The 27,848-nt window shown below is 41.9% G+C and overlaps 1 protein-coding gene across 1 annotated transcript in view; it reads right to left on the reverse strand.

Annotated features, from left to right (window-relative positions):
• Positions 1-26,414, reverse strand: part of LOC149782383 (uncharacterized) — a 70,897-nt gene extending 44,483 nt beyond the window's left edge. Inside the window, exon 1 of the mRNA XM_089935122.1 lies at positions 26,288-26,414. Coding sequence (XP_089791248.1) covers positions 26,288-26,414 — 127 coding nt within the window. The remainder of the gene's footprint in view (positions 1-26,287) is intronic.
• Between the last annotated feature and the right edge of the window lie 1,434 nt (positions 26,415-27,848).

Below are 27,848 nucleotides of genomic sequence, written 5' to 3' on the forward strand. Positions count from 1 at the left end.
CTCTGGGATTTTGAAATTTCTTCTTTCCTTTTCCTCCTCTTCTTTGTTTCTTCTTTCCTCTTTATATCTTCTTTCTTCTTCTTCTTTATATCTTCTCTCCTCCTCTTCTTTCTTTCTTCTTTCCTCCTCTCTTACCCTTCCCTCCTCTACAATGGCTTCCGCGGCCAGTTCATTTAATATGCGCCTGGCATATTCCAGATGCACATGAAGCTCCAACAGTTTCTCAAGTCTCGTGTTCATTCTTCTGGCTGTGTTGATCAATCAACAAGGGTAGCTGGACTGCCGAACGAGTTTCAATTTATACTGAAAGCGCGTACGTGAAGGAAAACATCCCCTAAAAACATAAAATTCATCTTACCTTGATCATGACCAAAAAACATCAACAACGCGCGGACCTAAAAGAAACACTCGCTCACTTTTTTATGCTACCCATCACTTCAATAGACTATCCACATACGCAAAGCAATTCAATCTAACTCCAAATATACACCTCAAACACTAAGAAAAGATATCATTTTAATCTACTATCCACACCAACTTACTTGAGTTCTTACAAACACAAACACACCAACACATACCCTCACATTTTTAAAAAGAGTTAGTGTTTATTTTCACACTACTCTACCTACACACATTGGCAAATCGATCGTTATTTCTTTTCTAGAGTATTGGGTAGCCCTGAAAAGGGCTGTTTTTTTGTTTGCTATGGCATTCTTTTTAGTTTCTAAGAATGCGATGTCCTCTGAGGATAGACTTTCTGGCAATAGGTCTGCTTCTTCGGAAAGAGAAGAAGAATTCTTTGGTGTCGATACGACAATCGACAAAGCCTCTGTCAGCTTCAGGTTGTTGCTGCTGCTGTTGTTGTTGCTGCTGTTGCTGCTGTCTCTGAAGTCTGTACTTCTCTGTCCATTCTTCTTTCTCCTTGTTCATTTCTTCTCTGAAGAGCTCTTCTATCAGGTCTTCAGTGATTTTTAACATTCTCACATTCTCTATTTCTTCTGGCTTCGGTATCAGACTGTGTCTGACCCTATGCAAATTCACGTAGGCTTCGTTGAGCTTAGCTAGTTTGGAGCACATCTTCGTAGGAGGATGAGTCGACAATGGATGGTTAGACTGGAAACAACCCCGGTTCTTAAAGTGAAAGCGCGGACGTGAAGGAAAACATCCCCCACACGGTTTTCGATTCGCAACGTTCAGTGATTGTCATGAGAGGGATAGTAAGAAATGAAAGAGCATCAATTCAACATTCTTATAGCTAAACAAAAGACAAAAGCATTTTTTCAAAACACAACATTTTTTATTCAAAAATCACTTAACACTAAACAACAACTCTAACATTTTTAATAATAATCCAACACTATAACATCAAACAATTTTTTTTCAAATCACAAACATTTTTTTCTTCCAATACAATCTACTTTAAACAGGGCTTACAACGTTGTGAATGAAATTGTGATTTCCACTGTTGGAAATCATTAGGCCATTGATGGACACTACGTTTCCTAGCTTGAGACAAAAGATAAGCATAATGGTCACAAAACCATCGATCTACTTTCACATCGTTTCTAGCAGAAGAACGAGGATCAAAATGAGTCACTAAATGTTCTAAGGAATAGCCCAGGCTCCGATGATGCAGAAAATACACACAGTACTGTCCACACACCAAGGAATCTGTGCCTTGTAATTTCACGTTATTGAATCGGGTGGTTTGAGCATTTCTTCTCATAAAGTCGATGATATCGTCTTCCAAAGGGGCAATCCATACGAATCGAAATATTCCACACATCCTTCTTGAGGAAAGTAGACGGCTACCCAGTGGGTTCCTGGGAGATGACTGTCGTCCGTGTTGATCACGTAAGCTTGATGGTCTTTAGGTTTGCGATGAGGGAGTTCATCTTTAGCACAGACGACAGGATTCCAAGAAGCCGTATACGAACTATGGTTCAAAAGGTAATAAAGTTCCCAGGTATCCATTGATTTGTGTTTTTTTTCTTCTTCACAGGTAATAATACGTCGTCAATTCGATCCTGACTTTTTGCTTGAAAATGTCTGACGAATAAACGGTTATTCGTTCTGTTTCCTCACTCTGATTCAGGAGAGCTTCGATACGATGGATCTCTTGAGTGGTTAATGGTGGACAAGAATGTTCACGCAAGTCTTTATACCACTGGTGCAACACGTCTTTGTTCGAGATGAGACTCCAAGCTTCGTCCAGATACTCGTCCAATTTTTCTTCTTGACTCAACATCAGGCATTTATCGTGTTGAATTTGACTGGGATGATCGTTTTGACATCCATAACAATTTTTCTTGATCAATTCCGTCATTTTGTCGACCAAGTGTTTGGCAAAACAGGAGACTAAATGGGCTTCTTGTTCTGGCCATCTTGACTTCATCATGATCACTTCTTCTTCCACAGTCTCCTCACATTTCATGTCCAAAGTTTCTCCACTTTGTAAAGAGGGATAGCAGTCTTCCATGGCTTCTAATAATCTAGAATGACTTCTCTCAAACTGTTGATTTCTATCGTATTATCGAATTCTGCATACAGGATGACGTTCACCGTTTCATCAGGGATTCGGTTTGCAAACTGAATTTCCACACGAATCTGGCCTGATTTTATAGGGTGGAAATGTCCCTCGTCGCTGCCTTGGTCTGGAGTGAAATCGAAAGCCCACAAAGCATAGCCTCCTACATAATCCTCGTACGTAATACCGTGACTGGTGTTGGTTCCTAACTGACCGGTGGCTTCGTACAGGGACAAGTACGATCTCAAGTAATTCTTCTTCTCAAAGTCAGGCTCAAAGGGTCGGGTACACAAGGTCTTGCCATCGCGACTGACTTTGATCTTGGACACGCCAAAGTGTTGAAAGTAGAAAGGATTTTTAGCCAAAGCTCCGTTGAAGGCTTCATTTTCGACGATACCAACGATCAAACGCTTGGGTAGCTGTCCTTGGAACAGATGATCTTCGATCATGGATCGTTGTCCCTTGGGAATGGTGAAGGTTTTCACTTCCACGCGTCGTATGGGATACTTGGCTGTCGTTCTGCTCAACGTTTGACTGATGTCGTTACCCACTTTAGGTAACACTTCCACACGACGTACGTAGAGCCTGGCTTCCTCGATGACAGTTTTGCAAACAGTACTACCTATCAAATGGAAAGCGGCACTGCTCCGATTCAGTCTCAGGCGGACATTCACCCCGTTTAGTAAATATTTCTCTTGCAACCACATGTCCAGATGTAAACGATCCATCAGTTCTAAACTCTGTCCATCTTTGATTCTGTTTCTTCGTTCTATAAATCCATCATTGTTTTTTTTGGCTGCTGGATCAGTTTCCAATGTTTCAAACTGGCCTGCTTCGTCAGCCTCCCATAGCACACAGGCATTGAGATGAGTGTTCTTGGCGTCTATTCCGTACGTCAAGAGATTTTCCAGGTACGCTCGATAAGGGTAAGTATCCATGCTGCTACTGACCAGTTTGTTATTCAAGTACAAGTCCACTCCACTGAACAAGGAATGCATGAAATTGTTGACGGGAGCTATTACCTCATCGCCATCTAGGGTCGAATTGTCCTCATCGACAAGTTTGACTTTCAAGTACAAGTAACTGCTATTCAGATCGATGTAATCTTCGGGCTGTCCTTTGATTTCAAACTCGATGGGAGCTGAGGCTGTCAATGAGGAGACGGGGTGAAATTCCACCCATTGGGATTCTTGCATGGTCATCATGGTGGGGGGCATGGCAAACAGATCCAGTTCCGTCTTGGAACAGGCGCAAGATTCTCGGTGCATCATTTTTTGTCTCTTTTCTCAATAATCGAAAACGTCTAAGTCTCGTACGGTTCTTCTTTTCTTGGCCTTTCTCGCTTGAAGTCTGGTGAAGGGGTGTTTTCTTCTTCGTCTCTTTCTGCCTTGTCCTTGCTGAATGCTTGACTCGGTATCGTGCAGGGCATTTATAGGTGTGTCTCGTCGGCCCAAAATGTCTTTACCCGTTTGCAGCAAGACATTTTTGCCTGCCCTCATGAAGGCTTCTTTAGGGTTTTGTTTGTCGATGATGACATTTTGGAGAAATTCTTTGCCTTGCGTCAGTGCCGCATCTTTCAAGGCGTGCAATCCGCGTGTCACCATCGGTTTCAACACCGGGGCCACTGAACGAAAGGCCGATTTTAACATGTCTCCTAAACCGTGTCCTCGCTGTCGAGCCACCCCTCGGTACACTGGATACATGACTTACTTACGAATCGTGAGAGAACCGTTTTCGAAAATGGAGTTTCACCGTGACTTTTCCTTTGGTGAATGGAATATTTTGTCCCAAATCTCCTTTTATAGTAATGTTGACCGTGTCCAAATACGACTTGCTGACCGGCAAATAGTGAGGATGGACAAATTCGCGGTGGACGTGGTAAGTGTTTCCACCTTCCTCGTCAGCGTTTGCGGCAGAATCCACTTTGAAAGGAATGACACGCAGTAACGGTACGGAGGTGTGTCCCACCACGTTGTATTCCACCACATCGGAGTACACGAACATCAAATTCAGTCCTTGGTTCAGTTCTACCGGGGTACGAAAATACTTGGCAAAAGTATCGTTGTCAGAAATGACTAGTAATTCGCCTTTTTGTTGTTCTACTTTCTTCTTCATCTCCATGTCCCCGCCCAACATGTCAAACAATTCAGGACAAAATAAGAAAGACATGATTTTGGGCCCCTCAGGAAATTTTATCAGGAAGCGACGAGCTGTTTTGTGGTACTCCAGGGTGACACTTTTTTTGACACTTTCCAAAGCTTTCAGAAACACACCATTAAACCTGGTGGCTATGGTGCTGACCAAATGTTGACCACTAAAATAATAGCCTGGGGGAATGAACAAGTGATAGGTGGTCCACTTTGGATTTTGTGTGTTACGGGTTTTCTTGTCATATTTGCCATGGGTATCCAAGTACTGTTGCATTTGTTCGTCATGAACTTCCACATCAAATTTATTTTGATTGGGAAGGACATTGAGGACTTGGGTCGGGTGAATCATTTCTACTAAAGCCACTTCCCAATGGGCTTCGTGATCTAAGGGGATGGCTTGAGGTAATTTGGCCGTGTAACAGCACAACGTGTTGTTGGGAAACACCTCCATGGAACTGTCACTGGGTAAAGTTAAGTAAAATTGGTTTTGGTGACTCATAATTCCAGAGTTCTGTGGTTGTCCGAGGGAATATTAGTGGATGTCAGAGGTGTGTCTCCCCCCAAAATGGGGTTCTGGTTGTGGTTGTTGGAGTGGTGACTGGCACTGGCACTGGACACAACGTTCCCGTTCGAGGAGAATTTCAGGGAGGGATTGGGAAGCAGGTAACCGATGCAACTGCTCAATAAAATGGTCCACAATTGTTTGTCTCCTTGTTGCAAACTCAAATTGGCGATGGCTGCCCCGATGACACAATACACCACGAAGATTTGGCAGAAAAAGACGATTTGCGTTTTAGGCACACGTTCTCCACACCACACCCACAAGGGTTGTTTTTGTAAATCTTGCACAGAAGAACTAGGGGAAGAAGGACTGGTCGACGTAGCTGCGTCTGCTGCTGTGTGAAAGGGCATGATGGTCACTTCTTCTTTTTATAGTCGATGACTTGCGAAGCGTCGATCCAAGAATCGAAACTGGGTGGATATCCTTTCCAACGTACTTTGACTTCTTTGACACGTCGTTTGCCCACTTTACGGGTTCTGCGTTCGAGAATGCTTTCGATATCGTACACGTCGTCTTCTTTTTTGGTGACACGTTGTAACTCGGGCAAATAAAACGTTCCTTTGAGTACTTCTCCGTTCATGTCTTCCAATTTATAGACGGCAGGATGACGGCCATGCACTCGTCCAGTGACGCGAAACAATTCGGTCGTCCAGTTAGGTAAGTAACCTTTGTCGAAAGTGCGTTTGGTTTTGCCAATGCGCACCCAATCTCCTACGGTCAACTCTCCACTTTTCTTGGGGACAGCCCTCGTCGGGGACGTACCGAACAGGCGCTCGAACACCATCACTTCGTTGTCGGGAGTCACGTCTTGCGGGGCACGTCCGATGCTTCGATGGTAAGATTGGTTGTACGCTTGCACCAGGTACGGTAAGATGTCGATGTACTTCAGAGTGTGGTGATGCGTAAAATATTTCCACATGCGTTCTTTCAAAGTGCGTTGAAAACGTTCCACGATGCTGGCTTTGGTTTCGGGATTCTCGGTGGTAAAAAAATGAATGTCACGTTTCTTTAATTCTTTTTGGAAAGCTTGGTTCAGAAATTCGGTGCCTTTGTCCGTTTGCCATCGAAGAGGGCGACGACCGCTTTGTTTCAACACCCGTTGCAGGGCTCGCACTAACTCGCTGCTGGATTTGGAAGTCAAGGGTACGACCCAGGCAAATTTGGAAAAGACGTCGATGACACAAAACAAATATTTGTAACCACGATTGTAGCTGGCCAAATGAGAGACATCGGCTAAATCGGCTTGCCATTGATGATCGATGCCTTCCACTCGGGTGCGACTTCTGGCAAACTTGCGTCGAATGGGTTTGTGTAAAGTGTAGGTAGCTTGTTCTTGTAACCATCGTTGCACTTGAGGTAAACGGAGACTTTTCAGTCGCGTTTTGGCAGCACGATACAATTTTTGAACTCCTGCGTAACCTGCAGGATGGGAGGGATCGTAGTAAATGCTGGCTAAGACTTTTTCCATTTTTTATTTTGTGTTGGTGTGTTAATAAGTCACCCACTCTTCGGTGATGCTACTTTGGGTGGGTCGAAAGGGTGGTTTGGAAACGGATTTACGTGTCCGATGGGCTACGGGAGTAGAAGTCGAAGGTAGTGGTGGTGGAGGTGGCAATGGAATGGCTTTGGTTTTCTTTTCTTTTTTCGCTTCTGGTTTCCCTTCTTTCTTTTTCACTTCTGTCGAAGGAGGCGTGGACATCATCTTTTTAACCCAAGCTTTCATTTCTTCTCGTTGGGGTGTGGGGGACGGGGTCAACAAGGATCCTGCAATCTTACTCGAAATGGGAGCTGCTGACGGTGTTTGAAACACTTCGCGCATCTCTTCTTCCTCAGGTCTTTGTGGGGTAGCATCTCTGGTAACCCTTGGGGATGGTAGTGGTGGTGGTGGTGGTGGTAATGATGGTGTTGGACTTTTCATCAAGGTCTTAAAATCTTTTAGAGTGGGTAAAGCTGTTTCGTCTAAAGCTTTCTGGTGAAAGAGTTGCAGTCTTTGCAAGAGTTGACCATACTTTTGCGATTTTTCTGTTTCGGACAAATCTTGGCGATCCATCAAGGATTGCAGTTCGTGTTGTAACTGGGACATCTCGCTCAAATTGGGATTGGGAGGTAAATGCGGGGTGCGTTGTTCTTGCCACCGATGGTATTCCATCCATCGTTTGTAAGGCACTAAAGCTAGTTTTCGTCCTTCCATGGGGTTGTCAGGGGTGAATTCTGAGATCTTGGGACTTCCGAAGGCCTTTTTATCTTGCTCCCATCAGTCCTCCCAACATGGTTCCCAAGACTCCTTTTAGTATGGGGCCTAACAAGAGAGGTAAAATGCCTCCACGTTGGACCAACATCTTCTTTTTTTGACGAATGGGAATTTTCTTTTGAACCATTTTCCGAAGAACGTGACGATGTTTGCCTAAGCATTGTTTCTGGTGTTTGGACAAAGGGATCGTGCCTTTCAAAACGTTCAAACAACATTCGCACACGGTATCGATGACCTCTTTGGAGGCCGTTTGAATGAGTTTTTTTCGTAGGGGTGGAGAAGCTTTGGACAGGACAGATAACATGTCCCCATGTTTGGCTAAACGTGGTGGCAGTCCTTTCCTTTTTTTTCCTTGGGGTTTTCTGGAGGGTGACATTTTTGCTTGTGGGTTCCGGGACATTCACCGAACAGACACTAACGTCGATGACTTAACGCACACCCTTTTATCTTTTTTTGGGACTATCGCTTTGTCATAAAGGTGACAATGTTTTTCCGAAAATCGCCAAGGAATCCTCCCCTTTGTTGGCGCCTCTTTTTCTTGGAACGACTGTGTCTTTTTTTAGGGTAACGTCGATGCTTGGCTAAGCGCTTTGTCGGATGACGCGTCTGCCTTTGTCTCTTTCTTTTGTGGCTTCTTGGAGGTGACATCTTTTACAAGTTCACTGATACCCCCGACTTGGTCACAGGTCTTTTTATACTGGAACGCGTCGCCACTGATTGTCTTTACGTTTTATCAGTTTGAGGACAGGCATGACACGTCGTGAAGGGGTACGTAACGGACTAAATCGAGCCAGTTCTTGTTTGGACAAATCCAGTAAACTTTGTAACATGCCCGATCTTTCTTGGACTTTGATTTTGGGAGAAGGTACTTTGTGAGCAGCAGCCACTGCCGCTAAATTGGAAGGTCCTGCCACTGGGGAAGTTCTTTTGGGGGTCATCAACGGAGAAGTTCTTGGTGTGATCAACGTCTCCAAGTACTCTTCAGTTCCTGGTGACATCAACGGAGAAGTGGACAAACGTGAGGCTGCCGGAGACGTTGTGGCAGGTCGTGGCTTGCGAGTGTAAGGTTGCGTCCTGGCCGAAGTGCCTCTCTTGCGACTAGTTTTCTTCTGTGGACTTTTCTTTTTCTGGGGACTTTTTCTCTGTTTCTTTTTCTTGGGGCTTCTTTTCTTTTTCCGGGGTGATGGTGGTGGTGTCTGGTAAGAGGAGGGTCCCGCCACTGGAGAAGTTCTTCTTGGGGACTTGGTCTTTTTCTTTTTCTTCTTGGGGCTTCGTTGGACTTTTGTCTTGGGGATAACTTTGGGGGCATTAGGATCCCATCTTAAGAGTGAGCGAATGATGACCCCTCCTAGAGTACCGCTCCCTCCAGGTTTCAAAATGATTTGTTTTTTGGTTTGAGTGTCGATGCGGGGATCGGCCAGTTGGACCAAAGCGACTTTGTTTCGATCGAAAAAGCGTTGGGTTTGATGAGGAATCTGAATGATTCCTTGGAGTAATTGACGTGCCGTCACCGTGAACCATCGTAAGACTTCTTTGAGACTAGCTTCTAAGACACGGGCTCGTGTTTGTGGATCTTTTTCTCGACTGATGCCATACAAGGCACGAATCAATTTGACGGGAAGATGCGACTGAAGGGACGTCATGTTCACACTGTGTGAGACAGACGAAAAAGGGTCTGAGGTTTTTATAGATTTTTTTCATGGGAGGAGTGAAATGAAGTCGAGGACGGAGACGTGTACAGGACAGGCCCTCCGTCTTGGCACCAGTGGTGAAACAAGTGGGTACGAAATCGCAAATCCTCGGGGGTCGTAGGTTTCAAATCGACGAGTAAATAGGCGTGTGGCGTTTGAGTGGCATCGTCGTACGCCTGAGTCAGCCAAGGCGTTCCTAACTGTTTGGCTAAGACTTGCACTTGCGATTTATCTCGAGGGCTTTTAAACAAGACTACGTAATGCGCATTGAGACTGATGGTGCGATGGGCTTTACTTTGTTGAAACAAATTTTGGGTGATGTAAACGACACTGGCATTACGGTGATGCCCTTTGCGCGTAAACCACAATTTAATTTCTTCTTCGTCTTCTCCTAACATGTCGTCGAAAATGACCAAATGGGTTAGACGGGAGTCAGAGACGATGCCATCGTCTTCTTTAGGAATGCCTTCCACAAACACGATGGAATCGCCTTGACTTTCACGCAAGAGGCTGTACGCCGATTGCCACTCTTTGTAACACCACACGATCCGTTGAGGGGGCCAATCGATCAAATGATGTTTATGTTCGATCAAACGTTTGACGAATTCGGTTTTGCCTGAACCGCTAGGTCCAGCAATGAGCATGTTAAAGGGATGGCGAAGATACAAAGCCTCCCAACTGGCACGATCTAAGTGTTCGTCGATGACTTTGACAGTAGAGGAAGAGGGAGCAGAGACAGCAGAGGTAGCCATGGTGTGAGAAATGTCACTTGTGACACGAAAACAAACAAGACAAGAGTTTATATACTTTTTCAGAACACGTTTATTGAATGTTTCAAACATGAATACGAAAGACAAAAATACATAAAAGCCAAAGGCTTAAGTACAAGGATAAAAGGCACATGATAACGATGAACGTGGAATAAACACAAGTGTCTGTACAACAATCACATCTTTTGGGTAATGTTCTAACCAGTTCAACAGGGGGTAAGGTCACACAAGTGTCCTCCCGAAAGGGTCTTTCAGGTCTGTCCACGACAGTCCTGTCCTGGGTGACGGGTTCTTCTGGCACCGTCACTAACACGGGTTGAAAAGTAACTTTTTTCCTTGAACAACTCTCGTGCATACTGGGCCACTTCTTGGGTCCAAGCCTCAAAATCCCATTCTTTCCAGGCACGGACATCTGTCCAATGGGGATGTAAGTCACAAGCTACACACACATCGTCATACACGTCTTGGGTCGCTAAAAGTTGACGAATCTTTTTTTCCCGTTGAGGTCGAGAAGTATCCAGATGAAAACGCAAGGCTTTGAGCAAGAGGAGTTTTTCGTGACCATTTAAGGCCATGGAGGTGGTAAGTACTGATCGTAAAGAGTCCACAAAGAATCGGCTGGTAAACGAAATCCAAAAAAACAAGTCACTAAGACACACACCACTTGTCGTCCAAAATTGAATGGATACAGTTCTTGTAATAATCGATGGTAATGATCCACGGTTTGAATATGGTCATTGAGTTCCTTCCACGGAATCTGTTGGATGACATGTGACATAAACCGTGGCATGGCAGCCTCTTTTTATATTCTCTTTTTTTCGGATGCAATACACGTACTTTCTAGCCAGTGATGTTCGTTCTCCAGTAGGGAATCTAAATCTTGCATACTGTAACCGAAACGTCAGAGTTCGTTTAGGTGTTTCCTCTTCCTCTAAGTAGATTCCACGTAACAAATGTTGGTAATCCTTTAACTTGTCTTCCTCAATGCGTTGCACTAGGTGAATCTCAAAGTAACCATAATTATGAACATGTCGATCATTAGCGACCTCAAAGTGTTGAACAATGTCTGACCATTGAAAGAATTTCTGACGAATCAGTTCTTTTATACCATTCAAGTACCAGTGGTTAAAGATCTGGTGACGTATCGGATGCAATTGTTCTTTACGTTTCACTTGTATTTTCACCAGCTCTCGGTAAATGCGTTCTCTCAACTCCACAGGCAAAGCACGAATGTTCTCTTGTAAAGTATCCATGAATAGGTCATACTAAATCCTCTTTGGTCTGACACAAGAAATGTACTCTTTGCACAAACATGGTTTCACTTCAGTGTCGAATTTAAATCGTTGAGTCACTAATCTACACATTACAATTCGTTCAGAAGTTTCCTCTTTCACCAAGTTGACATTGTGTTCAAAAAGTTTGTAATTCGTTAACTCTTCCTCTGGAATTCGATGCAATACGTTTACAATGTAGTAACTACAATCGTCCATACCAAACCATTCCTTTTTATAACCAGAAGGTCGTTGATCAATGTCTGTCCAATGGAACACTTTCAATTGAATCAGTCCTTGTATAGCCTTCAGGTACCAGTGGTTCAAACACCGGTGACGTATCGGATGCAATTGTTCTTTACGTTTCACTTGTATTTTGACCAGCTCTCGGTAAATGCGTTCTCTCAACTCCACAGGCAAAGCACGAATGTTCTCTTGTAAAGTATCCATGAACAGATGATTATGGTAAGAAGTTACTTCAATGTCTCGGTCCCACTAAAGGTAAGTAATGACAATTCGGTGACCATCGAGCATGTTCAACGAAGGCCGAATCTTGCGGTTCCCAGTGGTGAAGTGACACACCGCAACTGAAGCACTTGACTTTATCTCCTTCGCCCAAGTAGAAAAATCCGGCTCTGGCTAATTCTTCGGGGGTCGGTCCTCCCAGATACTTTGGCCATTTTCCTTTGAACGATTGAAGACGATTTTCAAAGTCGCAGTATTCCGACAAACGCACAGGGAACGAATATTCGTCTTTCACAGGTTCGTTTCGATGAGGGTTGGGTGACAGGAACAGGAGTTTGCTCAGGGCTGGATGACATCCGTAAGGGGGTAGACGTGAAGGTGGACATTCCCCTTTAAAACGAAACCCAGTAAAATGTCCAAGAGGACGAGCAGCATCGCTTTCGCATCCCACAGGTCTGACACGCACAGCATCACTTTCCATGACAGGGGTAGGAGCACTAAAGTTCCCATGATGCTTTACGGCATCGCTCAGGTCACAACGTACAGCATCGGTCCCATCGCAAGGCTCACAATCGCACTCGTCTGCAAACTCCGTTACGCAATTACAATGGTAACCACATGGACAATCGCAGTTTCCTTCCGGACATTTTCCGTCGCAATGCCTGGGTCTTATCCATCCAGTATTAGTCACACTAGAGGAAGATACAACTTTTTTACAATCCCCAAACTGAAACGATGTCTTTTTCAAAGTATTCATCTTGTTCGCTCGGTCTTGGTAGTCACAATGAACTATCGATCTTGACCATAGCCCCTTTTTATACTAGTCTCAATGCAGTCTCCAACTTGTACATCTTTCCTTTTTTAAGTTTTTTATGTCCTGTTCTGGAAGGTACCGTCTCTAAGGTACCGTCAACATTGTACCGTAGTGTAATGGGTGGAAAGGCCATAGAAAGGTAAGGGCAGTGCGGAGACCATCGAGTATGCTCCAGAATAGCTGAATCTTTATAGATACATAGATCCATTCGTAACTTCAGTCCGCAAGCGAAACACTGTACCTCGTATCCCAATCCTGACTTAGGTCCCAAGTAGACAAATCCTGTTCTAGCTAAAACATGCGAAGAAGGTAATCCTTCCCTATCCGTAGGCCATTTCTGAAACGTGTCCAATCGACGGGCACAATCACAATAGTCAGGTAAGAAGACTGGAAAATGGTAGGGTTTGAACTTGGAGTTCTCATCGGGTTTCTCACTCGATTCTTGCTGTGGCGAAGTCATCTTTCTGGTGGGGTAACTATCCTCTTACAACCAATGTTTTATACCAACGTGTCCATACGGTAAGGTGAAATGATTGGGAAGTCGAACTCGCTTCTGGTACACGATTTGATAGACTTTTTCCAAGGGCCGACTGACGATGTGGTGAGTGGGTAAACGTACAATCTTGTTCGGTTGGTGAGTGGTCACTTTAAAGTTTCCATCCTCTCCCGATTGCAAGGCTTCTTTCAATACCCCAAAGTTGACCACTCGACTGGTACGATAATTCAGAGTCAGTCCTTTCACTTTGCACGTCGTGTGCACTTCTCCTTCTTTGTCCCGGTATTCGTAGCCGTAATTTTTGGGACCGCCACTCACGAAACTTAGAATCTTATCGTCGGGATGCTCGTCTGTCCAGGCTCCTAAACGGTCTCCTTCGATGTTAGGGTGATGTTGAATCGGGTGATGGATGTAAATGCAACTGTCCGTGTCAAAGTACAGGACGCGTTCTTCTAACAGTTCTAAAGCTTCGTACAATTTTAAGCGAGCATGGGCTGTCACGTAAGCCGCAATGATGACATTTCCAAAAGGGTCGTCTTGCACAAAGTCCAGATCTTCTTCGTAATTGACCAAGATCAAATTCTCTCGAACGACGTCCACGTGTTTCATGTATTTGGTTTTGTCGTGAATCATCTGGAAGTAGCGGGAAGGTTCTGTCAAATATTCCGTCTTGGGTAAACACGGTCGTTGTGCCATTTTACCCCACAAGCAATTTAACATCACTTTGGCAAACGATCGCCTGCCTTCGTTTTTCTCGATGTGGTCCAAAGTGATACCTTCTTGTTCGTAATATTTCTCTTTGAATTGTATTTGGTCTTCGGGAGTGTGACACCAGGAAGGATAGCCGCTGGCTTCTTGCTTCAGTTTCAAAAAGGCATCCACGTAGTCTGCGAAAATGCCTTTCTGACTGGGATCACCCTTGCGGTACTGTTGTGTCTTGGGAAAGTGGCAAATTTCGTACACTTCTAACAGTTGGTATCCCATGTCCAGAGCTTTGAACAATTCCACGCTGACCCAGGTTCCCGTCAAGGCACGTTCTTCCTGGGTGTGCTGACAAGGCTGGTCTTGGTTGCACGTTTCGGCACAAGTACGGCACAAGGGAAACATCAGTTTGCCTTGACAATGGTGAGGTAAGACGGGATGGTATAGGTTCGTGGGAGGCAAAACTTTGCACTTGATCAAGCCTTCGTATTGTCGAATGTTTTTCAGGTCGATGTGTTCCGTCAGCAATTGCGGGTGCCCTACGGGAAAGCGACAATATTTGCACACGTAGGGATACAGCGAACACACGTCCAAGTATTTGATTTCTTCTCCTTTCTCTTCGTCGGCTTGGTACAGCAAACAGGTGGCATTGGTCCTTCCTCCGTACAAACTATCCCTCGGGTTCAGCGGGTCCACGAACTGGTAACTTTCCACGAGGCGTTTAAACTCGGGATCGGTTTTCATACGGTGATCGTACTCGTGTTCCCACATTTCCACCACTTGGTATCCTTCCTGTTCTAACTTTAGGCGTCGCTGACAAGTGTCCTGGTACAAGTCTTCCATGGTTCGTTGCAAAAACTGATTTTTAGTGCCACGGTCAGGGTAACAGACGGGACATCCGTGAAATAAGCAACCGTTAAACTCGTACACGATCTTGGGGTTTTCTAAGTCCCAGCCATCGACCGAATACGTTCCGATGGTCTTTTCGCCTCCTCCGTTGCGGGCATGCTGAATCCACTTGTCTTCCTTGTCACACAAGTAATGTAACCAGCGTAGGGCTTTGACCGAGTATTGACGTTTGACAAAGTGGGTCGTTTGAGGACTGATGACAGCCACGGTCTTTTCAGGCATGAATCGTTGTCGATACACTAAGGAACACGCTTTGGCAATGGTGCAAGCTTCTTTCAAAGGATCGACCCCTCCGTGTTCCATGAACAGTTCTCGAAATTTTCCACAGCAACGCCGTAAAATGTCCACGTCGGAACGACAATACTTTAGCATTTCTTCCTGAAAGTCGAAAGGGTCCGAGGCGTGAGCCTGGTACCAAGCGTAGAAAGCTTCTCGTTGTTCGGTACGCATGTTGTCGGGGTCGTAATAGTGAGCCTCAGGCAAATGGGGTAGAACGGCGTGTTGATTGGCTTCCGTATTGAAAAAGTGTGGAAAGTACCCTTTAGCCATTTCTGTCATTCCAAACGTTTTAGGCATTCGACTCAAAGGCATGGCCAAGTAACTCATCGAATCTTTAAACTGCACTTGTCCCACTTGCATGAAAATGATTTTGGCTCCGTTCAAAGTCACTTTAGGACGCTCGGTGCCTTGTTCCGTATAGTACCTCAAAAGAAACTGTCCATCGTATCCGGAGAAATTGTGAGCCATCACTGTGGCATGACGATGACAATCTCCGTAACGTTCGATGTCCTCTTGGCTCCACGTCTTGTCGATGGGGTCTAAGACCCATTGGGCAAAATCAGCTAACGTGTTCGGTCCCCGAAAGATTTTTTCACGCCCTCCGGGTATCTTGCTGCAGTGAGGGCAATGACTGAAGATAGGTTCTTGAATGCACTTCTCGCACGCTCGATGAGCCACGCAGAAATTAGGAATGTGAATGCCAGTTTCTTGCATGCATTCGAAATCGAAAAAGATGAAATTGCCTTTATTCTTGTGACCGTCCTCTTTCTCTGGTGGGGGTTGGTATTTTTGCACGTAACATTGGTGTTCCAAGTCCACGATGTGGTGACAAATGTGACATTTTTTCTTTCCTCGACATACGTGTGCCTTGGTATTATTGGTACGTATGACTTGTTCACACGTAGAGCACAATCTCAGCAGTTGACAAGCGCATTTCTTCTGTGAACCTTGCGTTTTCAGATGTTGTTGGTAACAGGTAGGGCTGACAAACGTGCGCAGACAAGTGGAACAAGGCACTGGTTCTTCGCTCAGACAGGGTGAAGAGGCCAAACATCCTGTGCATTTCGATCCACAATGCTTGTGTTGCTCTCGATTGTTATAACCATGGTCACATTTCTCACAGTAATAACTGTATTTCAGGAATCCGGTGATACTGGTAATGGTATCGAAATGTTCATCGTGATAATAGACATGAATGTATTTTCCGTCCTTAAAGTCTTGCCCTCGAAACAATAGAGGTCCGCGCACTTCTTGAGGGTGCACTTTCAAGGTATATCGTGGAGCTAGGACATCTTGCAATTTTTGCATCTCAGGAATGCCACAGGGTGTGTCTTTGGACAGGCCAGCTTGTTGCAACAGGAGTTCTGCTTCGTTTCCTTGTTTGGCTCGATGGGAACGTTGAATAGTGTCCCAGGTTCTTTTCCATTCTACCGTGTCGTTCTTGTTGGCATAGGTTCGTCCCACCACGATGGCACGGGCTAAACACATCTGGTCATGAGGGTTGCTAATTCGGACGAGACTCTTTTTGGTGTTGCGAAGGTCGTCCACCAATAACATCTTTTTGCGTCCTGTCCCTTGAGGAGGAGAGACGTGGGTCATGTCCAGTGTGGCCTTACCATCGGTGATGTCAAACTGATCATTAGATTGTTGTACGTGTTGAATCTTGTCCATGACTTTGGAAGCAGTTAATTCTGCAGGGGTGCTAAACTCGATCCAAACAGGGGATTTCAAACCGTCGTGTTGTATGGAAAGTCTCAAGCGATCGTCTTCTTTGGGTTGACATTGTCGCTTGAGTGCAGTGAGCAAAGAATCCCACACCTCAGTGATGAACACTTCTGCTTTCTCTAACGGTACTTCGGACTTGAAATCTTTAAACTTCACCGTGTATTTGTAAGCCGTGGTTCTAAATTTTCTAGAGGAGCGCTTTTCCGTCTCTCGAATGGAATAGTACTTTTCAGGGTTGACAAAGGGTGGTGAACTTGGTTTAGAGGGTTTGGATTCTGGTTCACTCATGTCCTCTTCAAAATCACTGGCATGAATTTGTGCCAAGATTTCAGCCCTGGTACGAGGCGATAGATCACGTTTCTGCCTCTTACTTTCTTCTTTCTTCTCGAATGAATGGGATCGTTTCATCTTGAAAGCAAAAAGTCAAATGACTCAAGTTCAAACACCATAAACTACTTTATAGTCCTGGCAGACCAGCGTATATAAAAGGGTGTGTGTCTTGTCCTTTCACTATTCATTTCACTCTCAAGCTGAGCACAACGATGGAAGAGACTGACCAGATGGAACGTTTCGTCAGAGCTTTGCGAGGGGTCATTAGAAAATTCTCTTCAGACCAGCCTACGGACTACTCTCCTTCCTTTAGAGATAAAAGTCAAGATACTTGCTATATCTGTCAGAAGAAAGGGCATTGGTCTTCAGAGTGTCCAGACCGTCAAAAAAGAAAAAAAACAGGGACTAAAAGAGACAAAAGTGAAGATACCTGTTATTATTGTCAAGAAAAAGGACATTGGTCTCCAGATTGCCCCAAAAAGAAACAAGAGGAGTCAGAAGAAAAGAGGAATTCTTCAGAAGAAGAGAGGGATTCTTCAGAGGAAGAGAGGGATTCTTCTGAGGAAGAAAGAAGACAGGTGAAAAAAAAGAAACAGGAGAAAAAAAGAAGAAGGGAAGAAAGCGAGGAGGAAGAAGAGGAAAAGAGTGTAACGGTGAAGAAATTCAAAAAACAGAGAGACTAAAAAAGGAGAAAAGAAGAAATTAATGAACTTATTATTATTATTAAAGTGTTGTGTTATAAATTGTGAATTGGATTGTAAAAAAATGGAGAAAAGAATAAATGAATGATATAAGGTAAGTGTCTTTGAGTTGTGATTTTAAAATAAGAAGCTACACTCACACACTCATACACAGACACGTACTATAAGGGTAACATGGGTGAGTTTTTTTGAGTTATTGGCAAATTGAAATTGTATTTCTTTTCGAGAAATGTGGGTGGCCCTGAAAAGGGCCTTTTTTCTTCATGGTGTAGGGGTGAGTTTAAGCAATCAATTTTAACTGCCTTAAGCCTTTGCCACGGCCAAGGCCTACTTCTGGACTGCGTAATGTTGATGATGATGATAATGATTGGGTTGAAATCACTAAGGGTGGTACGGTAGGCTTAGTCACAGGGTTGACATGTTTGGCTCGGGAAGGTCGTATTCTCTTCGGTCGTGATAAAGAAGTCTGATACATTTGTTTCAGACTTCTTAACTCCGCTAAAATGTCCAACAGTACCGTGACCGTTTGATTTTCACCCTCTTGTTTCTTTGCTGCTACTTCTTCTTGCTGTTGTTGCTGTTGTTTTTTTCTTACCTCTTCTTCTTGTTGCTGTTGCTGTAGGAGAAAAGTCTGTTCCGCTTCCTTTTGTCGTTGTATAAATTTCTCCAATTCTTCTTTCTGTCTCTGTCTAAAATTCTCCACTTGCGGTAATGAAGAAAGTAACGAAGGTTCCGGAACAAATTCTTGCGAGGAGAGAAAATCCACAAAATCCCAATTCACCTCTTCTGAAAGTAAGTCCGGGTTCCCTTGGGCAGTCTCCCCTGCTGGTGCACCCCACTGAATCGTTTTCTGAGTTTCCGTCATGTTGAATCACTGTCGCATAGATTGACTGCACACAAGCGCTAGCGAATCTATATTGACTACGTGACGTCACAGACTGCTCTCTTCGGATTGGATGCGAGCTGACTGAATTCTGTAACGCGTGTTAGGATTGGTAAATGAACTCAATCCGTTTCAATCCTTCCTCCGCCTATAAATAAGCTCCGTTCACTGCATTGATTCACCTGTTCTCGTCGCTTCAAGATGTGGACCACAGTTGAGTCATCCACCCTTGTGTCTTCCATGATGTTCCGGACGGACATGCTCATGTATGTCCGAGCCAAGTGGACCGTTGTCCACAGGACAAACACCAGCCTGTGGATACGTAGGATCTACGTCGAAAGACAAGGATGCCTGAAAAGAGTGCTGATGTACGGACCAACAGTAAGACGCAGCCTAAGGACAAGAAGAAGACCAATGCGGTGCCATTTATGTTAATGAATACATTAACATAAAACCCAAAGGCCCTTTTCAGGGCCAGCCATATATCTCGAAAAGAGATAGTCTTTGAATTGCCTAAATTTAAATTTAAATTTTAAAAATTTTTTTAAAATTTTTTTTAAAAAAAAAAAAAATCCCATGTTAAATTCCCCTTGTCCGTAGAGTGACCCACGATTTATTCCCATGTTAAATTCCCTTGTCCGTAAAGTGACCCACGATTTATTCCCATGTTAAATCCCCTTGTCCGTAAAGTGCCCCACGATTTTTCTCCATGTTAATTTTCCATTGTCCGTAAAGTGCCCCAAGGGTGTTTTTAATGCTAATTCCCATTGTCCGTAAAGTGCCCCCCTTCACTACTCACGTGACTACATGACCTCTGATGTCATTGACATTTTGGTTGCGAAAGTTGTATAATCATGTGACTCGGGATGCAAATGGACAGATCCTGGTCAAATTTCAGAAACGACATACTTTCGGCTCGTCTGTCAGCGGATTAAAGACATTTATGCCAAGCTCACGATATTTGTAAAAATAAATGATATTCCTATCGGTCTTTGCAAGCAGATCTTGATGAAAGCTTGTTCAAGTTTGCTGGGCCGGCTAATAAGTGGCTATCCCATGCCGACACCAAATGGTGTCAGCGAATTCCAACTTTTCGAAGGGGAATGGACTCTGACTGTACACCCCAACATAAATATCCACATATCAAAAATGAGGTGACAAGCGTCAGAGGAAACTCGGACGACCGGTGTGTCCAAAATTAAGATTATATTGAACAGAATATTCTGGTGACATTTGCCTCTTTTCAAATGGTAGGCATTGCAGTATTTTATTTTCATTAATCTCTCAAATTCGGTATGCGTTTTGCTTCAATATTGGAGACGGAAACCTTATGTGCGCAGAAATACCCGACAGCATTGTACAGCCACAGGAGTCTGACGTTTTATCTATAAAGTACAGCGGAATCTCTAACAACATGAAATCACCTTATCGGTAATATACATGAACACAAGGAGTGCAACGGTGACCACAACCCTCCACTCGAATCGACTTTTCTCACGCGTCTTTTATCGCTTCAGAATCGCAAGAAGGCTGAAAAACTACACACATTCTTTCAAAAGATAGTGACTTACCAACGCATAATTCTCGGACGACCATCGCATGAATCCAATCTGGCGAATTAACCTGTATTTTCATCATTACGGTAACAAACCCTTTCTATTAGAATCCACCAGACAGAAGTAGCTCATTCTACTATTTTCTACCCTGCAGTAAATATGCGTTGGTGTCTAATAATCGTACCGAGAATCTGTGTTATCTTCTAATACTATCAAAATTTAATAATGAGGTATCAACAGACTAGTTGAATTTGTTTACGTTGATGACTGCACCATGAAAATTTTATTTAAATTATTATATTGCAACTATTTTCAAACGTTGTAAATAAAATGCTCACTCTGCACATACATACATACAGACAGACAGACAGACATACATACATGCATACATATAGTTGCTGATAGTGTTCATACTGTCCTCGCATTGTATACACGTTAATCATGATAAGTTTAGTATTTTGTGTTGCCTGACTCATCTCTCTCTCTCTCTCTCTCTCTCTCTCGCGCGCGCGCGCGTGTGTGTGTGTGTGGGTATGGTGATGTGTGTGTGTGTGTGTGTGTGTGTGTGCCACTGTTTTCCAGTTGGTACATAGTCGGATAAGTAATGCACGGGTTCCAGACGTCTCAAGGCCACCCTCATCCGGCATGTAGGCGCTCCATTGGAAAAACCCTTGTCTATCAATTGTAAAGATAAGATAATGTCGTAGTCCATTTATCTGTATCATTTGCGCTTCTCATTAACGTGTCTTGTTCTTCAATCACCGCTCTCTCTCTCTCTCCATCTATCTCTCTCTCTCTCTCTCTCTCTCACACCTCACACACACACACACACACACACACACACACATCACCGTTATCGTCAATGGTTAAACTTATTAGCTATTCTCCTTTTCTACTGTTTTTCTCTCAATCATTATCATCATCATAATCATCATAATAAATAGTACATCTCTCATATAAGTATCATATTTTGTTCTCCGATATTATTTTATGTTATGAATAAATATCAGTACAAGCAACAGACCATCTTACCAGATGGCAACCTCTAGAAAATCAATCGAACACATTTTTTTAATCTACCGGGTGCAGGATCCGTCTTTAATACTTGAAGTGTGATGACGTCATCTACTATCCGAATTTAATTACATATTTCTATTCGGGAAATTTATGCAAACTTATAAAATGATACAATCTGAAATAAAAAGCCAGCTAAACATTGTATCTTGTGATATTACTTTCATCTTGTTATTCAAACGGTGGTAGAATGGGCTACTTAAATCTGGGGTGTGTGACCGTAATGGTGAAAATATAGGTTAATTCGCCGGATTGGATTCATGCGATGGTCATCCGAGAGTCATGCGTTGGTACGTCACTGTCTTTTGAATGTAGATGTGTAGTTTTTCAGTCTTCTTGCGATTCCGAAGCGATAAAAGACGCGTGAGAAAAGTATAATCGAGTTGACGGTTGTGGTCAACGTTGCACTCCCTATGTTCATTTATATTACCGATAAGGTGATTTCATGTTATCAGAGCTTTCGACCTAGTGTATTGATAAAAGGCCAGACTCCAGTGGTATATATAGCACGTGTTTTAAGGCGAGCAAGGGCACTACAAGGTATTTAGGTTTCATTTTTCATCTTCTTATTCGGCAAAATACGCTCTCTAAACATACATTTCTAGAAATAGAAACGGTTTTACTGGGTTTTTTAAAAGATTTTTCAGAAAGATTTAGCTGATGCGCTTAGCATGAAATGGTGTTGTGTATTAAGTGCGACAGACATGTAATTTAAACATGAAGTGCCAGCATGACGGAAATATTAACGCTACTTAGTGACATCATTCTCAAGGTGTGATATTGTTACACTGCAAATTTATTTCAAATTTGAATGTGACTGATTTATTTTATTTTTATTTTTTTTTTGATTTTTTTTTTTGGGGGGGGGAGGCACCAGACAGATCCCCCCATCCTAGCCAAAGCTTGCAAATAGTTTATGTGTATTTGTCTCCCCCTTAGGTGTGTTGTTTGTTTTATGTTATAAAATTTTGAATCAAATAATTAGAATTTTTGAGTAGTGTATTTCTATGTTCCCTAGTGTATCTATAGGGTTGTTCATCCGAGAGTGATTTATATTATCCTCTCGGAATTCATTCCCTGTTGTTTTTGTCGACCTTGCTAGGGTCGCCTACGTCCCGTGTTTGCTATGTGCGTATGCTATATGTTGGTGAGTGTTATATCATGTGTTCGTGTAGGGACAGCAGCTGTATCAAATTCATTCTTCCCAGTTGTCTCCTATTCTCGCTTATTCTATAAGCGTTAGTGGTGAAATATTTTGAATTTTGTCGAGGAGTGTCATATATTGTTTATTTGAAACCCTAGTGGTTTATATGCGTGTATTATCACTCTCTCGAATAGAAAAGGGTGCGGTATGCTCGAGATAGGGTCTTTACTTTTATTTTGTGTATGTCTCCCATCTCGAGCATTTTCCTCCCTTATTTTATTTACCAAAAAGTCTAAAAGTCTTTATGCATTAATTGCCTTCCCTTTCGGGGTATTTGCACAGTAATATGTTCTCTGCTAGTGTTAGTAATGAGGCAAAGTATATAATGGATTGGGGTTTAGGATGGGTAGGTATCTCAACAAATGTTGTTATTTTGTAGTTTTATATTTTTATTTATGTATTTTAGCCATATCATAAGGGTTCTTTTCCCGACTCTTCCATGGGCCTGTTCACTTCGCGTAGCGCCATGTGACCTAGCCCCATGACGTCATTATCCGTACTTCCCTCATGGTAGGCTCTATTTCTTTTTGTCAATGACTATGACTTGTCCACACATTTTCATTGTTGTAATTATGTATTGAGTTATTTTGTGTGTTGTATTTTTTTAAAATTTCCGTCAAGATATAGAATATTTTGAGGTATGTATGAATCGTTCTTCTGTATTTCTTGTATTACCTTTTCTCTACTTTCTTTTGTTTTTGTACACTGTATTATTGTATGTATTTTTGTGTAAGGACATTTTTTTTACACAGCGGACAAATTGGCGGTACCCTGACCATATGTCGTCTCGCTGCTGCCTCTCCCGTCAACCATGCATCATGCATGTATTTGAAGAAGAGGCTTTGTATTTTTAGGGAGCCTAGTTTGGACTAGTGCCCCCATGCACTTTTCCAATTTACTTACATTCTTTCTTTTTCTATTTTGCATGGTATTTTGCTAGTTATTTCTTCGCTTACCCACCCATATGTCATTTTTTCTTCAATTTCCCATAATCCTTTGTTTTCCCTACATTTACAAAGTTAATCTTTTATACTCCTAAACTTCCTTGGGCTCTCCAGCAATTTGGTTAGGTTGTTATTTCTTTATATTTCACTCCTATTTTTTAAGGTAAAACCAAACCAATATATGTACAATCCTTCCCATGGTAGTTTGGGGTCTTCATTTACTTTTTTAAATCTATTGAGGATATTTGTAATTTTTATTAATATCGGGCTTGGTATCCCTATTCCCACCTTTCCTTAGCTTTATACGAAATTTCTTTATTTATATAATGCATTTTAGATCCCCAAATATAATCTATAATTTGTTTATCTATAATGTTTAATGTTTGGTTACTTATATCGATCGACTTTAACATGAAATTTATATTTGAGTACATATACGTTTATGCCACTTGGGCTCGTTCCATTATATACAAAGGTGTTGGTGCCCAGATATCAACATTTTCCCTTATTTCCTTTTCCATTTTTTTGCAGTTTTCTTTCTCTTAGTTTAGGCCAAAATACACACCAAGTGCTTTAAACGTTTGTTTCAATAATTGTGCTGGTAATCCTGAATGGTTACCTCGCCAGTTTCTTATTTCCAGAAATTCTGTTTTTTCCTGATTTATTCTCGATCCTGAAGCTTTTCCAAATTTTTCAAATTCCTTTGTTAAGTGCTTAAAGGAATTAGGATCTTCTATAAAGTTTGTACAATCATCTGCATGCTGCAGCATTTTTACTTCTTTTATATTTGGAACTTTTATACCAACTATTTCCTTGTTCAGTTTTATGCTAATGGCTAGCATTTCAATGGCTATTACATATAATAGCATAGATAGTGGGCATCCCTGCCTCACTGATCTTTGTATTTCGAATTTATCTGTCATCGCTCCGTTGACCTGTACTGTCGAGGTCATGTTGTTGTACAGTATTTTGGTCCATTTTCGGAAATTTTCTCCGAAGCCAAATTTGTTTAAAACCTTTTGGATATAGTTATGTTCTATTCTGTCAAAAGCTTTTTCTTGATCAAAGTGTACCATGGTAGCTCTTTTTCCACTTATTTGTACATAATCTATTATATATCTTATACTTAGTATATTATTTTATATGTCTCTTGGCCCACATGTTTGGTTTATGTTAATTATTTTGTCCATTTCTTTTTTAATTCTATTAGCTAATATTTTACTTAATATTTTGTAATCCATATTCAGGAGGGAGATGGGCCTCCAGTTTTTAAGTTCTTCTCGTTCGCCTTTCCATTTGTATATTAAAATAATTACACCCTCCCTCATACTTTCTGTCATATCATTATTTCTTAATAATATATTGTTATATAACCATTCAAGTACTGGCGACAACCCCCCACATAATTTCGTATAGAAGTCTGCAGAGAGTCCATCTCCACCTGGTGCTTTTCCTTTATTGGATGTTCTGATGTTTTCTATTATTTCTTCTTGCTAGATGAAAACATCACATAAGTCCTTATGTTCTGATGATATCATCTCGCATGGGATGTTACACAAGTATTCATCGATAATTTTATCGGAACTATGCTGTGTTTTGTATAACGTTGAATAAAATTCTTTTATGTAATTTAAAATTTCTGTTTTATCTGTAATTACTTTGTTATCCTTTGCTTTTAACCTATCCAATACTTTTTCTGCCCCCCTTCTTAGCTCCTCCCTTTTGTATATCCCCTCAGCTTTTTTATATATATTGGAAAATGTTCCTGCACGAATTTCTTTCCCCCTCGATTCTTCTTCAACTATTCTCTCTAATTCCTGTTTTAGTTTTGTTTCAAAGTCTGTTGTGTTTTCCTCTTGGAGTTGGAAATTTATAGCTGCTTTTTCCATTTTTAGTTTTGTACTTCTAATTCGAGAGTGTTTAATTGCTATTTCCTTAAAACGTTTTCTTTAAACTTCCCACTCTTTGATAATGTTCATGTTCCCTTTCTCTTTAAAATCCTTAATTTCCTTTTTTATCTCATTGGTAGAATTTTCGTCTTTTAAAAGTGCATTGTTTATCATCCATCTTCCTGTTCCCCATTTTTTAAAATGTTTTAAAACCATTTTCATATAAATCATTTTATGGTCTGATATTTTTAGGTCTGTTATTCCTGCTTCCCTATATTTTTTTTTGTCATAATTAGTACAAAGAACTTTGTCCAATCGACTCCACTTATTTGATTTATAAAGATAAGTATATTCCTTCCTAAGGATATTCAATCTTCTGTAAATGTCTTCAAATTTATGTTGAGATATGAAATTTTCCATTTCTTGTTTAATTCTTAAGTCGTTACTTGTCAGTTCCCCCTCCCTATCTATGTTTTCGCCCATACAGTTCAAGTCTCCCCCTAAAATCACATCCTGCATCGTAAACTTTTCCAAATATTTTGTGAGTTTTTCTAAGAAACATTTTTTATACTCTCTATTTGCCGGCATGTATATATTGATAACATGTGTTTTTTTTCTAAAATTATATGTAATAATCTCCCTTTAAAAGAATTTCCCTTCATCCATTCGTTCCCATTTTATACCCCTTTCATTTTTAATTAGAGTGGCAACCCCCTTTAACATAATTTCCTTCATAGTTGTTGGTTACAATTATTCCATCCAAATGGTTTTCACATAAACCCTTCATTTCATCATTAAAGCCATTGTGTGTTTCTTGTAAAAAAATAGTATGTCATACATTAAATCTTTTGGAAATTTAAGAATTTTACCCTTGTTTATCCCATTAAAATTAATAGACAGAATCTGAAAGTTCGTTCCTTTCATTTCTATCTCTTCCCAGGTTGTCGCACTATATGGTTATTCTTTCCTATTCTATTTTTTGTTTTATATTTATTTTGTTTTATATTATATAAATACTTTTGTCAGATGCATGGGGGCACTGGTTCTCCCCCCTCCATCTGAATGGTGTGTGTGGTTTGTTTCCTGCATAGTACTGCTTTTTTCAATTGTTGTTTCCGTTTCTCTAGTATCACTTGTATCTTCAGTATTTTCATCCGTTCTTGTCTCCGTCTCATCTTCCTCATCATCATCTCCATGTTCACTTTCCATGTCTGATTCCATTTCTGATTCACTTCCCTCTATTTCTTCTTTGTCTTTTTCCTTCTTATGTTGAATGCTCTTTTCCGTCTCATTTCTGCTTTTAGTATTTGTACTCTTTTCGTGCGACGATTCAGAGTCTGCTTTCCTCTTTTTCCTATTTCTTCTCGGGAGTGGGGTCGAAGTCAAAGGCGTAAATCCCGTGTCGTCACTTCCCTTGCTTCCATCTTCTTGTATTGATTCCTCATGTAAAACTTCAAATCTGTTTCTTAGCGGTATTTGTATTTCCCTCGCTGGCGTGGTTACTTTCCTTGATTTATTGTGGTTTAGAATTTGCTCCCATTCAGGGGACTTCTGTCCATCGGTTATTCTTGTGATATCTATCTCCGGAGTGCTTGAGTTTCTTCTATCTCTTTATCTTCGGATTGTTTTCCTTCTCTAATATCCTTTATTAGCTTTAGGATTTGTTGCTCATGGATCTCTTTTCTTGTTGTTGTTGTTGTTGTTGTTTTTGTTGCTGTGGTTCCATCTTCTTTGGAGCTGCTTTGCTGGCATAAGTTGTTTTTGTTGCCCCGTCTGTTGCTCCTGTCTGTGGGCAATCTCTTGGCCCGTGGCCAGTTTGCAGGCACATGGGGCAGGCCCTGTCCTTCTCCGAGCCTTTATACCAGCTTTTTACACGCAATCCCATCATGTAAAAGAAAATAGGGATTTTCTTGGCGTCTTCTTTGCTTGTGTATATTAGTCTATTTCCAGACATGATTGGGTTTTACTGTTGCCAACTTGTGTGTTATGATTTTGGCACTAAACTTTTTTTCTATTTTTGAGATAAGTACCTCATTTCCAACTTCATAAGGCAAACCCATTATATGAATCTCTGTGGTCTTTGGTTCAATGTCTCTTATAAATGGTTGTGTTTTGGTAACATATACCGTTATTCCCTTGATCTGCACCGTATCTGTCTCGATAAGGGGTGCACTTTGTTTAGGATATAACACCAGTTTGTTTATTCCTCCGTTTTGGAGGGCATCAATTTTTCCAATGTCTATTCTGAGAGTATTTAAGGCCATTAGGACCTCCCCCTGCCTTGGCATGGATGTTGCATTGCCAAAGTCTAAGGTTTGGCATCCTTCTGGGTGGTCAGCATATAACCTTGAGCCTATGACTCGTGTATGGAAATAGTTGCTAAGCTTAGTGCCCCGCGGCACCGATCTTCCAGCCATCGTGTATGTTTCTGTGTCCATTGTTGTGAAATAAGCCCTTGAGCACAACTCACTACTGCAGGTTCCACACCACTGTTTTGTTTACACTAATTCTAAGGTCACTTATAAAGATACCTGTATGTAATTTTACGCGGACACTCCACTAATATTTCACAAAAAGACCCTTTATTTACTACTTTAGCAAACAAAGGATTGTTTACCCCTCGGGGGTAGGTGTGTATTTAGTCAGTTAAAGACT

This window comes from Sinohyriopsis cumingii, chromosome 15, assembly GCF_028554795.1.
Source record: "Sinohyriopsis cumingii isolate HCF-2022 chromosome 15, ASM2855479v2, whole genome shotgun sequence".
In the NCBI taxonomy this organism is placed as follows: domain Eukaryota; kingdom Metazoa; phylum Mollusca; class Bivalvia; order Unionida; family Unionidae; genus Sinohyriopsis; species Sinohyriopsis cumingii.